At 32.6% G+C, this 16100-nt stretch overlaps 1 protein-coding gene across 3 annotated transcripts in view; it reads left to right on the top strand.

The window, feature by feature from the left end:
- LOC130440966 (Kv channel-interacting protein 1-like) overlaps nucleotides 1–12298 on the top strand; it is a 69952-nt gene extending 57654 nt beyond the window's left edge. For 2 of the 3 annotated variants that reach the window (XM_056774401.1, XM_056774396.1), the window contains exons 4-6: nucleotides 2509–2579; nucleotides 9071–9235; nucleotides 11574–11908. In XM_056774401.1, the coding sequence (XP_056630379.1) occupies nucleotides 2509–2579; nucleotides 9071–9235; nucleotides 11574–11732 (395 nt within the window). In that variant the 3' untranslated portion in view covers nucleotides 11733–11908. Of the gene's footprint in view, nucleotides 1–2508; nucleotides 2580–9070; nucleotides 9236–11573 lie in introns of all 3 variants that reach the window. The other variant, XM_056774390.1, reaches the window with a different exon arrangement.
- Nucleotides 12299–16100: the final 3802 nt, after the last annotated feature.

The following is a 16100-nucleotide window of genomic DNA, read 5'->3' as shown; positions in this document are numbered from 1 at the left end:
TGAATAAGAAAGGACGTCAATAAAGGGAACAAGCACTACGCCTCTTGAAATTCAACAAAAATTACACGGATAAAATTAAATGTCGCATGACGTACGTTCTACTCCAACATTTCAAATAACGTCGCATAGCTGAAAAATGTTTGTCTCCTACATCTTATCTTTTTGTATATTTCCGACAACGTCTACGTTTTAGTTGAGGTTCCAGTCAAGAGCTTTCTGAGACGTATCAACTGGAGAATTAGCCTGTGAAAAGAGTCGTCTTATGAATAAATATACCATAACATATCAAACATATTTTCTTAAATATTTGTTCTTGTTTTTTTTTCACTAAAAAATAAAATAAAACAGCATAAAAAATGACAAGGGTGATTAGACCAAAGCGAAACTTTTCAGTTTGTTTTCGCCATGTTGCTCATACATAAAATGATTAAATAAAATATGAGTTACCTAAATATTATCTGAAATGTCCTGAGAAATTTCAATCGAACTATTTACAGGAAAAGTTACTTACGAAAAGTTTATATGCAAGGTGGACACCACGATTGTTTGATGCCGATAAAAGTCTCTCTCACATGGAAAATTAAAACGAATCTTTTGATATCTTCAAAGTAATACAAGTGAATTTTTTATGTCGATAAGTCACAGTAGATGAACGTGAATGAAATTTGAGTACACCATTTTACCACAGAAGACAGTCTTGTCATTAATATTTTCTATTCATTTATTGATTCCTATCTTTCCAATTTATATGCAAACTCCTTGAGCTAGATCTTCCTTATCTTCTTTCACCTCCTTTTTCCCACTAGAGTAATTATATCTTCAGCATACATTTAATTCAGTTTTTCAAATTTCATACGTTCCCAATATTCATTGCGGTCATCTTCTGTTGTCACTAGGATTGTTATCTTTTTTTATTTCACTATTCTTGATTTGTACCCCTTTTGTTTGTTGGTGGCATCATCTTTGATCATTTGGTTTCATCCTGCTTTCTGACTTCCCTATCCAATTTGCCCCACAACCACCCAATGAAGTAGAGGTAGGGTGCATATGACGGCCAAATCATTAATTTCAATACATTTTTCCTTTCAATTTCTTTGCACAGCTTCGAGGAATGCTTGGGATCGTTGTCATACTGGAAAATACACTCGTGGTCAAAAATAACTCACCACCCCGATTTCTGAAAATATTTTTTTGTTTAATAAATTTAAATTAATATTGCTATTGTTTAACTTCTTTTCAATCTTTTTGACGCAATAATAAGAAATGTGTAGTGATTTTGAGTGATTTTTAATGAGTAAAAAAATAAAAATAAAAAAATTGCAATAAAACGAAATTTTCTTAAAAATAAAACTTGCATTCTAAACAATAATGTTGAGCTCGACACTTGTCATTGACCGATTTCTTAATTAATTTAATTGCAAAAAACAATTCGTACACGAACTTCACAAAAAGATGCCTTGGTCCAAAAAGTATAAATCACAGTTTTTGTGTCTCACAGGGCTAACTGAAATAAAACAAAACAATCATGAAAACCAAAAAACCAAAGAAATAATTCATTGAGAAACAAATCAGGGGGTAATTGCAAGTTTTAACTTATCGCACTCACCGACAAAATATAAATATTAGATCGTATTATTTTAAAATTTAATGAATGGATTATGGGGTGGTAGTGTATATTTTTCTCTTTTTTACGCTACACTATGTGCCAACTGACTGATGGACAGTGCATGTTATTAATGCTGTTTTCATTTTCATTTCAGAGCATGACAATTTACAATTCAAATTTGATGTGTTTCGAGATTTTTTAGAAACATGTGCAGAAATAATGGACTTATTCCATTTGATTTTTTCACACTTCATTTTCATACACAAAAATCCAACCCTTTAAAATGTCTTCATAGTTACATTTTATTTAAAAGGTATAACTTGGCACTGGGTACATATACAATACGATGGAAATTTGACGGGAGACTTAAGTTTCGATGAAAACGTAAAATATATTCAATTTCTCAATAATCTCCTCCTAGATCACTTAGTCCACCGAGTTCCCAATTCTTTCAAAACATCCAAAAACATTTTTTCATGTAATGTCGTTTTAAAAGCAGAGAATCATTCACAAATAATTCAATGGGACGGAATATTCCACGATAATATTTACATATCTTTTTTCTCGGTTTTCTCTATTATTTTTCCACTTAAAAAATAATATTTGCTTAACATTCGATATATATTTTCCCCTTATTAACCTTCTAATAAGAACACAAAAAAAAATTAATCGATATGTCAGACTTAAGTGAGAATATAATCACTATCACGAATTGTTGTCAACTTTTGAAAAGTCTGTCTTCCATCAAACCACCCTCGTAAGAGTTAGACATAAAGTTCAATGATGTTTTTCACATGTTATCTTGGAAACCGAATGATATTCTCAACTTCCTCATGAAATTCAAATTTCTTATCAGATATATCAACTAGACTAATATTTTTGCTTACTTGGCTCTGTTTCAGATTCTAGTTTATATGCACACTATGTGTTCAAGGCCTTTGATGTAAACTGCAACGGGGCTATTAGTTTCAGGGTAAGTAATCTACGATGTTACCATTGTTACATTTTTATAATACGCTTCATTCAAAACATTTTCCATACCACAGATTTAATTTTCCCCGTTCTTTTTTTATTATACTACAAACTGGAACAGACATAGAAAAAAAATAAGGAATATTAAGGAAAAGTTCGAAGGAAACATAATTAAAAAATATTATACTGAGTGACAATTCCTAGAAATGAATTCCAAAACAACAGTTGAAATTGGTAATAAATATTGAACAATATTTTTGTAACACAGGCAAGTCCTTTATTTTTTAAATGGATATACCCGTCCAATAATACAAAAAATATTTATTAAGCCCTAACACGTACCACTTTTCAATAGCTTAATTATCCCTGTTTACATTAGCAGGTAGGTAATTTTACACAGGGGTAGTGGATATCGGTAAATTTTATGGTCGAAAAAAAAACCTGAACTGCATTATTCAGAATAATAAACATGAAAAAATATTAAAAATTAGTATTCTGTTGAGATTCTTTCTCTGTTCATAGTGCAAAAAATTGATTATAAAGACGAAAATGTCGGGTGAAACACGCCTCAGCTGCAAAACTTCTGACAAATTTTGCTATATTTGTGGAAAATTTATGGTGAAATCGCAAGGTTAACTCATTTTCTGAAACTGCGAAAAAAGCGTATTTCAAATATTTTGGTATTACTTTAATTGGAGACCAAGACAAGCAGTGGGCCCCTTCGCATGCTGTGTTAGTTGTAGCATGTTATTAGTGCAGTTGATGAATGGGAAAAAGAAAAAATGCCTTTTGCAATTCCAAAGGACGATGGGATTCGGCCATGATCAATGATTACTGTTGGTTTTTGAAAAGACAAAGTTGCACCCCTCATAAAAGGAAAAAGTGGAGCTAATTGATATTTAAAGTGATTCTTTTTAAGTTTTTGTTTTTAATAGGTATGAGGCATGTTTATTAGATGTAAACTATGCATATTGTCAATATATACGATTTAAAAAACGTGAAATTATTTTTTTTTAATAAATATTTTACCAATGAATATGGTTCTATAAATGTAACATAAAAACAATTATTTTTTCCATATTTCCATATTTGTATAGGTACATTTTATCACAATATGCTATTAATTCTTGTGTTACAACAAAAAAAATTTTGTCCACCAATGTTATGAGCTCAAAGTTGAAATATACTAATAAATATAAAATTGGATTCTAAGCAGTCCCCAACGATACTGAACACACATCTTACACTACCACTACACCAATACTCAAAATTTCACAATCGGGCACTCGTTTTGATTACCAAGTTATCGTCTTCAGAGACTCAAAGTAGACGCACGACAGACAGTGTAATTATAATAAGTTGTGTTGTAGTGTGAATGGTGTGTTCGGTATGAATAATACTAACGGTTTCATAAATTCCAAATTACTGTGTGCCATTATATAAATACAGCGACTATCTAAAAAATACCGTCCCAAATTATGATATTGTCACCTTCATAAGGATAATTTTTTTCAACTCGTCCGCCAGGTTCTCTCCAAACACTCACTCACGATGAATTGCTATAATCTGTAGAACATCCACTACTCTATTAGCGAAGTTGATTGATATTAACCGAATGAGATAAAGTAGAGACAAACTTCACTTCACCTTGCTCAACTTACAATCGGTTTTTGTGATAATCGGAAGTGTACGCTGCAAAAGCAGATGGCAGTCTAACATCCTTGTTGCTTTTGCTCGGACTACGAGAAACGGACTTTCTTGAAAGGTTGCATACGCTTCGAACTCGTACAGTTTCGCAGTGTTCAACGTTAAATGGTATAGTTCCTCCAATATCAATTGCAGAAGACAGTTATGCGCGGAACAAACAATATTTCATAAATACGCAGGGCACTCATACCAAATTAAGCAATGAAAAATAATGTTTACCCTCGTATAATATTCGGGCTTACCAATGAAAATATCGATCGTAAACATTTCTATTGGCTGAAGCTGTCGGAAGGCGTATTTACACAATTTCATTGAAATATTCCTGCTAGATAGTATGCGATAAGCAGTGGCGTGATTTGGTGAGATTTATTTAATTCATACATTTCTTTAGATAAATAGAATTATGGCGTTGCTTAGGCCATGGGAGAATGAAGACAATGAAATTGCACAGTGTAGTGAGAATAAAGAGAGGTATGAATTTAATAGTAAAGATTTAGGTATACAAACACATCAAGTTATTTTAAATATATTCGAATGTTTAAAAGATGGAAATATTCTTAAATCTGATAATGCAATTATAATTAGAATTGCTGAATTAACTAGAGTAAATAAATTTTCCATTTATCGAGTAATCACGAAAGGGGTTGCTGTGGATCATTCACAGAACCGAAAAACATGTAAAGAAAAACTGAAATCAGTTTTTTATACGTAGGAAAAGTGATACAGCAAAAGGTAGCAGATTATCCAGGATACAGTTATACCAGTTGAGAAACATTGCGTCAAGTTTTGTCAGCATATGATTTTAAACACAAAAAACTGAATAAACAGATGGCAATAAGAATAGTTAGATGGCAATAAGATAATTCTAATCACACTTTGAAACAAACTGAATATATTGCCAGTTGTCTTATACCAACATGGTTCACTCAACATTAAATCGCATCATAACTCCTTTTTAAAACTTAAATAGAAAAACTGTAAGAAAGTGTAAACAAGCTCCCAACGGAGTTCACAACAAAAAGTCAATAATTTTCTCCCAATATCAATGAGAATCAACTAACATAAGAGAGCTTATATTTTTTAGTTCGTTCTTTTTTATTTTGATTGATTTTCATCTGTTTCTCTTCCGTTTTTCACAGAGACCTTTCAGCCTGTATTGTAGTTAAGTTAGTTTTATTGAATATTCAAGTAAAGTTGGATTGAATGAGAATAAATTTCAGAAATTATCGGAGAAAAGCGCTAAAAAGCAAACATTCCGATCTAAAAGAGACTTATCAACTTTAGATAGCTTGAGTGGAGGAAAATTGAGAAAACTTAAATGAGATAATCTGTTAAATTACTTCTCTTGTTTTTTTTTGAACAAATGACAAGTTTAACAAAAACAATTTGAGGTGGTTACAATCTAAATTTATTACAAAAATTGTGAACAAACGTACGAAGTATGTATTTAATAACGTGGTTATCACTATAAAATATTTTATTTTGAATTTAAAAAAGTATACTTATGTATCTACATGTGAAACTTCCATTCTTTCAAACAGTGCTACAAGTCTTCTGATACCTCCTTTAAGACGCGTATCATTTTCTCATTCCTATCCTCAATTCTCATTTATATTAATGTAAATTACAGCTTAAGAAACAGAAATCACACGGCGCAAGATCCGACGAATTAGGTGGATAAACTAACACTGAGTTAGTGAATTTGGCTAGATACCTCGCGATAAACATTGCCTTGGGGGAAAGCCTAAAGCTTTTCCTCCTTTGAATTTAGCCATATTGGGAAATCTTGAAAGTTAATTAATAATTTGACCTTCAGAAAACAGGTGAAGTTACGCAATCCCCAATCTTAACATTGATTTGCTTATTGATTTGACGATTCGACACAGTTTATTATCCTATCCAATAAGTTTTGGTTATTTACAATGGCATCCAAAGTTTCAGGACAAACATTTTTCCTTCCATTGCCTTGCTCCATTTCAAGCAGTTCTTAGTAATAAATAGAAGTATCGTTTAGTATTAGTAGTACACTGATAAGCACAGGATTTATGACATGTATGTATTTGTAATCTATTTTGATATCGTAAAGTCAAAGATTATAATGTCTTTCTTTGATATCGATAGTATTTTTCGCTATATATCCCATTTTAATGTCCTTTTGATATCGATATACCCTATATAATATGACATCATGTCTATGAAGTGAGGGGCTGCCTTCTGCAGCAGTAATACTACTGTTCAAGAAATGACGAAAGATTTTTTATTTAACTTACTTGAATGCTCAAATGTCCTACATCTTATTCCTCAGGGTGAGCTCAATGACTCAGTTCGAATCTTCCAATTTCTTGCAATATCCAAATTGAAAGAATCAAATCTTCTACGAAATGTTTGTATTAGATACTACAGAGTGAGTGTTATGTATGGAACGCCTCAATTATCTCGGAAACGGCTTGTACGATACAAATAAATTTTTGTGTACATATTATGGTGGTATCTACATTGTTGTCAGATCTCTCCTTTTTCCGCAAAATAATGAACTTTTTTATTTCAAATGAATCCCCTATATATTTTGTGTTTTTCCTTCAGAAATAATGATTATTTTTCGTGTAATATTCTCTATACCTAAATGACATCATTTCTCTATATTTACAGTATCTACACCAAAGTTACAATAAATACTGTACATATAGCTGGCTACGATTCAATAAACTCGTTTAATGTGATTATTCTTTAATAATGTATGTGCTAATACAAATCTCGCAACAAGGTTTAGTGTCAGTAAGTTAGTAAAAATTTTAACGAAACTGGTGCAGTTAAATATTTATCCAAATCATTGCGCAGAAAACCTACAACAACTGAAGACAAATCTTTAAATGTTTGTGTCATATTAGAAGTAGATTTGTGAAGTAGAAAAATTTACGAATTTTAGAAAACATACAGTAAAGGCGATTATAACAGATGCTCAAAATGTCCATTTATTTCAATAAAATCAATACAATAAGCCATACGATTTTTAAAGCTTTGCAATACATTTTGCAACATCTCTGATTGCTCAATTCTTCTTATCTCTGTGGTAATCCTATCTTTTAATTCCTGAATATTGGCAGGTTTTGTTTTATAAATGATGTTTTCTAAGTGACTCCACTGGAAATAGTCTAAAGGACTCATGTCGGGTGATCGCAGGAGCTATTCGATAAAACCATGCCTTCCAATCCTTTAGTCTCTGAAGATGATAACTTGGTGATCAAAACGTGCTTCAGACAGTATAATTGTGAGTGTTGGAGTAGTGGTAGTGTAAACAGTATGTTCAATATAGCTTCTTCAACCGAAAGAGAAATAATAGGAATTCTAACGATGACAGGTAATGGCAGTGGATCTCGATTTTGAAAGATTTCCAATTACTTGAAGCACAATATGCAGAATTGTGGCAAAATTTAATGAAACGGGGAACGTGCGGGGTGCTTCAAAATTTGAAAGAGCAGGAACAAGTAACGATGCAAAGTTTTATATTTTGCAATCAATAAAAAGACAACCTTCACGCAATTACAAACGAAACTCCCTTGTAACAAAAAAGGTCGCCGTAGTAATGTAGTAATGTTTTGATAAAGACAGACAAATTGCACATAAACAAAATTTAAATTTTTCACTAACTCTTAGGAGATGTTCTGTACAGACGTTCGGAATTTTGTGACATCTTCTTGAGGCATTATGATAGATATCCAAAGTTTTTAAATTGTGTAGTATGTTCATATGAGGAGTACAGTAAATTGGCACAATTGTCGTTACTGGGCAAGAGAAAATCCTCACTGGATCCAAATAAAATACACCCAGAGTCCCCAAAAAATGTTTGGGTAGGAACCAACAGTCGAAGATGTGGGTCAATGGAGTGGATATCTAGGTTACCTGATGCTACCCCCCGTGATGTTTTTATGTGTGGATAATCAAAAAGTAGGGTCTACGTTAACCGAGCCGACAATTTAGAAGACTTAATAGGACCAATTAGACATAAAATCCCTCTCTGTAAATCAGATATACCATCGTCTTGGCTCACATCAGATAGTGCACAGGGTACAGTTCAGTTTTAGATTGTTCAATTAATCAAAATTTATGTGACCCGTAGTTGATTCATTTTTTGTAATAAAGGAAAACAAGCTTTATGACATAATGTAAAAGATCTTAGCTACCTATTTAAAAAAAATATGATGACAAGTTGAATTTTTTTGTTCAATGTTAAAAGACTGGGTAAAATAAGATATTTGACTTGCTTCAGCGTTTTTTTCAAAACTGAACATTGTACGTTTTATGAATTATGTGCATTATTTTATCTACCGTTATTTTTGACCAAATAAGGATGTCTTGTGGCGAAAAAACATTAGTAAGTGAAAAAACTACTTGGTTTTATAGGAAACTTTTATATAAGAAGTAGTTTCTTCCATTTAAATCGCAAGAAAATAACAAATTTTTACATTCCAGTGTTTCGTAAGTGTTTTTAAGCCAAATAAATTGGTAGGTGGTTAGATAACTATTCAAATTCTCTCAAAGAAAACCCAATTCACCTAAACCTAAATCGTTTGGTTAAGTTAATATAAGGCGACTGAATTATATTAAAAACATTTATTCGAAATTTTTATTTATAATCCGCACATAAATCGTAATATTAACAAGTTACATTGATTTATTAACAAACTGTATACGAAATTCCTAGTGCCAATGTTTTGATTCTGAAACGTAAACGTATTTTGTTTTAAATACATTTCTCTGATTGAGTAAATGTTTATAATATTTTAGGATTTATTAATAACTCTGTCTACGCTTTTGAGGGGCTCTGTTTACGAAAGATTGCGGTGGACTTTCAAACTATATGATGTTAACGGCGACGGTTGTATTAGTCGTGGAGAACTTTCAGAAATAGTAGTAGCAGTTCACGAACTTATGGGTAGAAGAGTCCATCAGGTAATATTTTAGATTATATCAGATTTTGTTTTAAATTTTTATATAAAATGTACTACACAACAAAAAGGATTAACATTATCGGAGTAGTTGCTTCCCAATCTTCGGAACATACGTTTCTTTTCACATTTCTTGTTTTTTATGTAAAAAAAACACAAGAGGCTAAACTCTTTTATATTCGAGTAATTCGAGGGGTGCCTGCCGTATGGAGATGCCTGTGGATATTGATTTTGAACTTCTGTAGGTTGTAGTGTTCGGCAAAAACGTGCCTTGGTAGCTGACTTCACAAACTTGCACTTCTCCAAAGACTGCTCTAGGCGGAATTAAGTTTGACATCTCGGAAGAGCATTTGCCGTGGTGGTATCGGTAAAACAGAGTCGCAATAAGTAAATAAATATTAGAAAATAATTCTATCTCAAAAGTAAATTAGCTAAACCAATAAAAAACTTAAAACAAAATGAATTCTCATTGAAATTTAAATCTGATAAATAAGTTTAAAAGATGCTATTTCATGAATGGTAATTATCTTCTAGTTTATGCCACTTCTGCGCTTGCGATCTCAATTGTGGATGAACAAATAATGTTGATAAACTATAGACACGAAGGAAAAACTAATAATCGCGAAATCGAAGAAACATTGATTGATTTAGACAAAATTATTTCTGAACTAACATGAAAAGGACAATCAGGACAAGGGCAAGGACCCCATCAAAACCCTTTGGAATTCAACATTTTTTATGACAATAAGAATCTATATTTAACCCTAGTAGATCCGTAAATTTGCGTAAAGAATACCAATAACTGGTAAAATTGTAATTAATATTTACAATGCATTAACTAAACAATTTTGTGGTTATGAAATTCCTCTAAAAATAATATTAGAAAACGGAACCAGTTCAAAAATGATAGCGTTAAAAAACTTCTAAAATTACAAAAAATTGGAGTGCATTTCACAACACCCGGACATCACGAATCGAATGGATTAATGGAAAGATTTCATTCGACTTTCATCGAACATTTGGGAATCTTAAAAGAAATATATTAAAGTTGCCAGACGCCCGGATTAATCCGGACATGTTTGCGTTTTTACTACGTCTGGGTGAGTCCGGGCGAATTTTTTCATAATCATCCGGATTTACATAAGTGTGCAAAAAAATAATGAATTTAAAAAATGTAGTTCTGTAAAAATCGTAGATTAATGGATCAGAGTAATTTGACCTTAGAGGGACGGGTTTTCTCCCGAGCACGTGTGTGTGTGTTTGTAAGATTATACCCCTGATTTCTTCGAGTGAACACGTTAATCAGCGAAGTGCAGTGAAAGCCGACCAAGGTAGTCAGGTAAGACCCTGATAAAACTTTCTACCTTTCCAGGTAGCTGCTCCCAGACATAGCCTTTTATATTTTATGAATAATACCTTCACAGGAAAGAATTTTGTTTGTTAACACAAATTTGATTGTGTGGAGATAATCCGTTGTATTTAATAGCCGTACTCATCAGTACGGCTTAATATTTAATTTAAAATCTCAGGCAATTTCCATGTAAAGAAAAAGGGAAAAGAAAGAGACAAAAGTTCCAAGCATGGAGCCTGAAAACTCAAGAACTCAGAGGAACATCGGCCCACAGAACGAAGAAAAACTTAACGATAACAAGGAAATAGGATGAAGCATAGAAAAAAATTAGAGAAGATAAGAGACAAATGGAAAAAGAAAATAGGAAAAAATGAGAAAAATAAGAAATTGAAGGCGGGAATTGGAGTTCTAAACGTTAGAATTCATAGCTTGCTAGCAACAATCCAACGGATGGACGCCAGCATGGCAAAACTTGTGGTAAAGATGAGGTAATTGGTAACTAAATACCAGAGCCACGTGTCAAAATTACGAATAAAAAACACAAAATTAAACAAATTCTTTTTTAATCAGCTTCGGCTCACTAACCTAGTAATAAATAGCAACCTTATGCTCATTGCGGTAGAGAATTCAGTTAAATTATCCAATCAGCAACGGTTTGTAATTTTTTAATTAAATAAAACAAAAAATTGACGCCTCTTATACAGGGTGTCCCTTAAAAGAACCGACGTATACGTCTAAGGAATAGTTAGAACTAAATTCATTCTATATAAAGTTGCATCCCTGAATAAATTTTCTTCTAGATCTAATTGGGTAGTTGTGTGTCAGATTATTCTAAAAATTCAAAAAACTTCTATTTTACTTCTTCCTTGATTCTGTTTTATCTTATTACTTGGAACAGTTTTTTAGTCTCGATAGTGTATGAATATTCTTCTGTTAATGTGTATTTGAGACTTGTTTATTGAAAATATTTAAAAATATATTTTTATCGTAGGTAGAAGATGACAGAAAAGCAAGGGAACAGATAGATCGAGTCTTCCGAAAATTGGATCTAAATCAAGATGGTGTAATTACCATAGAAGAGTTCATGGAATCTTGTCTGAAAGATGAAGTCATCACTAGGTCCTTACAGATGTTCGACGCAGTGCTGTGATAAACGTGATTAGACCTTTTCTAAGGGGTCTATATTCACATAAAAAATTCGCGAAACAATTTGTTGAAATGTTCAGACATTTATCAATATCCAAGTGATTTTGAAGACGATATTCTGAGTGTTAATATTAAGAGAAATATAGTAACAGTTATATGTTCATAAATTAACGTGAAAAATTGTTGTTTTTTTCAATTGTTTATTATTTATTAAAAATTCACGTGTAATGTAAAAGTGTGGATGACTACCGAAGAATCAACTTCGTATTACTGAACTTAGTTACTACCATATTTTAACCTTAGGTCCCCAACTGGAGATTCCTTCTCAGGATGTGGTATTCGGCTCAGTTAAAATACAAAAAACTGAAATTCAAAAGGAATCAACTTTAACGCCACTAGCTTTTTATCAAAACGGAAAATTATAAAGAATTGTAAAACTTACAAACAATAATTTAATCAACAATAGTTATATTACAAATTAATATAAACTATTGGAATGAATAATAACAAAAGCAATAATATATCTCTAAATTTAATTTTCGCGGCTATAAATTGGATGCTATGTACCTGATACCCTCAAATTGAACACTAGATGGATTAACATCATCACCTATTACGGGAAGGCGTGTATGTATTGAAATTTTTTTGTAAAACTTGTAAATAAATAGCTAAGCTTGGAGTAATGCATATACTTGTTTTAATCCTTATCTAAGAAGCGTCAAATTCTATGGCAGAGTTTAGCAGCGTCCAATTTATGGCATCCGTAACAGATAATCAAAAATCTTCTTAACTTTCACCATAATTGGATATCACCTTAGATTAAATTTCACCTTAGCGTCTAAAATATGGAACATCCAAAAATTTACACATACTTCCAGTTTCATTGGCTGGGTACATAACGAAAACGACATCTGATGGTTGCTAAAATCGGCTTTGCAATAGTATGACACAAGGGCGTCGCCAAGAGAGGCAGTTGCCTTCCCTAGAGATCAAATGTAGCTAACCGCAAAGCGATCAAGTCCTAATTGACTTTCTTACCTATTAATAAATTCCGCATTGAGATCATTTACTATAAGGCCCTTTTGTAAGTTCAAAGATATTCACGAGCAGAGAAAAAAGCACATTGAAACCCACTTCCATAAGGAGTCATTGAAAGCTGCTAAATCTTTTCTCGAAGTTGGGCCTGTTGATTTGCAATTGACCTAATATTCTCAGGGAATTATTAAAGAAAATCGCAAAATTATAAAATCTATTATTTCCTGCATTACGTTTTGCGGGTCACACGACTTAACACTGAGAGGTAAACATTATGGTGAAGGTATTCTCGAGGATTTATACAGGCTGCGAATTGACGCGGGAGATTTGATTTTAAAGAAACACATTGAGCAAGGAAAAAATAATGCAAGCTACCGTTCAGTGGATATTCAAAATGAAATTATTGGTATTTGTGAAAGAGGTAATTGAGGCTGATATTATAGAAAAAGTGAAAGAAGCAGCAGCATATAGTGTGCTAGTAGAAGAAACAGCTGATATTTCTGGCACTGAACAACTTTCGATTGGGATGCGATATTTTGATGAAGAAACATAGGAAGTCCAAGAAATGTTTGTCGGATTGGTTAAGTCGGATTCATTGAGCTAAAAGATTTGGATGCGAAATCGATCGCAAATAGCATAGATGAATTTTTGAGAAAAGAAGATCTGAATATAAATAAATGCGTTGGTTTTGATTTTGATGGTTGTTCAACGATGTCAGGAAAAGACGGAGGGGTACAAGCGATCTTACGCAAAAAGTACACCAAAGCCCTCTACTTTCATTGCTCGTCCCACAAACTGAATCCAGTTATCAATTATCTAAATTCACAGATTTGAGGAGGAAGTTGATACCTAATATTTCCAGACTTTGCGAGACAAGATGGAGTGAGAAACACAAAACCATAAGAGTTTTTAAAGAAAATCTTCCAGTAATTCTGGAAGCCTTACAAACATTATCTCAGGAAGGAAATAGTGCGGAAAAATGGTTTTGTACTGTCACGTACAAACGCCAACCCGCACGCCCCGCCTCACTTCAGTCCGTAACGAGACACGAATGTCGTAGGTGTTCACTCGTATCAGCATGGCATCATTGGGAGATTCGGGTATATAGAGTTATTTATTCAAAATTAAAAATCGTTACGTTATATGTGGGACCAAAAAAGCAGAGATCATAATTTAAAAAAAAAGCATAGGAAGAGAATAAAATGATTACAAAGTTAATGCAAAGATAGACGAGAGGATGAATAAAGACAGAAAAAGTGGTGAAAGTTAACACGAATACAACTTTGCGTTGTCTCTGGTGGAATATTTAAAATCAATTCGTCCAGACTATAAAATGGATGCCAAAATGGAGATCATGGAAGTTTTGCAAAAATACAAGCATATTTTAAGCTATGGGCTTGGGAGGGCTATAGCCCCGGGCCCCAGGTCCAAGAGGGCCCCATCATTTGGAAAACATTCTGTATTTTTTGATGTGTTGATACCACAAATCTAACGTATTGATATTATTTTGTGAATTTTTCCGGGTTTTCGAATTCCTTAAGGGGGCCCCGTCATTATTTTAGCCCCGGGCCTTATAAATCTTAATCCGGCCCTGCCTGTGCTACCCCGGAATAATTCATTGCAGTAAAGTAATTATTCACCTAGTGTTTACGAAGAGAACAGTAACGCTGGAGATACAATTTATAATGATTTTTTTTCTGAATAGTAATTCCTAAATCCTGGTACTTACCACATTTTATCCATTTTGTTATTGTGCGCTACAAACACGCAACGAAAACGTTGCATTTCTGCCACGCATCCGCAACGTCCTCGCGGCATATTTGTGACGCATTCGTTGCGCGCCCGCTCCGCCTCGCAGCCTCTCGCAAACCGCTAGTATGATAAGACTGTTAGTGGAATACACCTATGGTAGTATATGAATGTCTACCTACTCGACCGCTCCGTTCTGTAAGTCATGTTTTCGAACGCTGTACCGAAGGACACACAATAAATAGCTTTGAACAAATAAGAATTGTTTACTTGAAATATGAAATCAATATTTTTGAGTAGTTTTAAAATGGATTTGTTAGAAAAAAATGAATTGTTCAAGCCTCTACAAAGTATTGCTGCCCTTCAGACAACTTGCCCCAAATAGATTCCCTTGTAATGGCTACTGATTTTGCCATAAATGATTTTACGAATGTTAAAATTCGTGGCATGTATCTGAGGAACAGACAGATCAATAGAATAACATATTCAAAACAAGATTTTATGTGCACGAAACCTCTTAATTATTAGATACTACGTGTTAAAATATATTACATTTAATTTGGAGCAAATTCGACTTCGTTTAAGAAATAATAATTAAAAATAGATAGGAAAATACTATTGTTTTCTAAATGTTATAGTATCCTTAGTTTTCATTAATTTTATTTAATTAATGCCTGATAACCAGCAAAATATGTCAAAAATGTAGTTTTATAAAATTTTTTTTAAAAAGAATGTCTCTACCACATTTTGATGATTTCATAATGGAAATAACACCAATTTTATTTTTTAGATGAAACTAATACGCTAGGGATCAAATTTGTTTAAAAATTATTATGGCGGTGCCCCTTTTTTTCTTTAATAATATTCAGGTTAGATCCCGTCTGGACGGCTCGCCAATATAAAAAACAAAAAAAATCAAATCACAAGTAACCACTACATTATTGTTATAATACTATGTCAACCTACCCTGTATCGTAAATTAAGTTTTTAATATGCTATTTAAGAAATAAGAGTACCTGTTTACCTCGAAATGATTTTCATAACAAAACTGATTACTTTTACTTGATAAAAAAGTATTCCTTTTACTGTCCTTTTACATTGCATCACACCATTTTTTCCGTAATTTTTCTCCCTTAGGAACACTTAAAAATACTTTATTCGGTGCGGTAATAATAGTATTGAAACATTTTGGTACAATACAATATATATAACGAACCTTTGTCGATCCAGACTTAGACATCCTAACAAAAAATACAACTATACGACGCGATAGTATTGTAAAACAAAACAACGTGGTGTGGTTGCTGCTGCGAAACTATCGGTGCTGCTGACATAAGCGATATTTATTGCAGCGTGCCCAATCATTTAAAAATTTAAACCCAACATCATTTTCAGACCCATTGTGAACTGTCGTATAACCTATATGCTTTTATTAAATTTTTGCTTATTACACAGATTGCTATATCTCAAATGGGATAAGCAGTATATAAGTAATATAAAATCACTACTTTGGGATGTGAGTCACAAACCACATTTATGAGGTTTCATTATGTTAATAACAATACAAAGTTTTCAAGAAAAAATTAAA

This window comes from Diorhabda sublineata, chromosome 1 (assembly GCF_026230105.1).
Source record: "Diorhabda sublineata isolate icDioSubl1.1 chromosome 1, icDioSubl1.1, whole genome shotgun sequence".
Lineage (NCBI taxonomy): Eukaryota > Metazoa > Arthropoda > Insecta > Coleoptera > Chrysomelidae > Diorhabda > Diorhabda sublineata.
The sequence above is the reverse complement of the archived record's forward strand: the minus strand, read 5'-3'. Positions and strand labels throughout refer to the sequence as shown.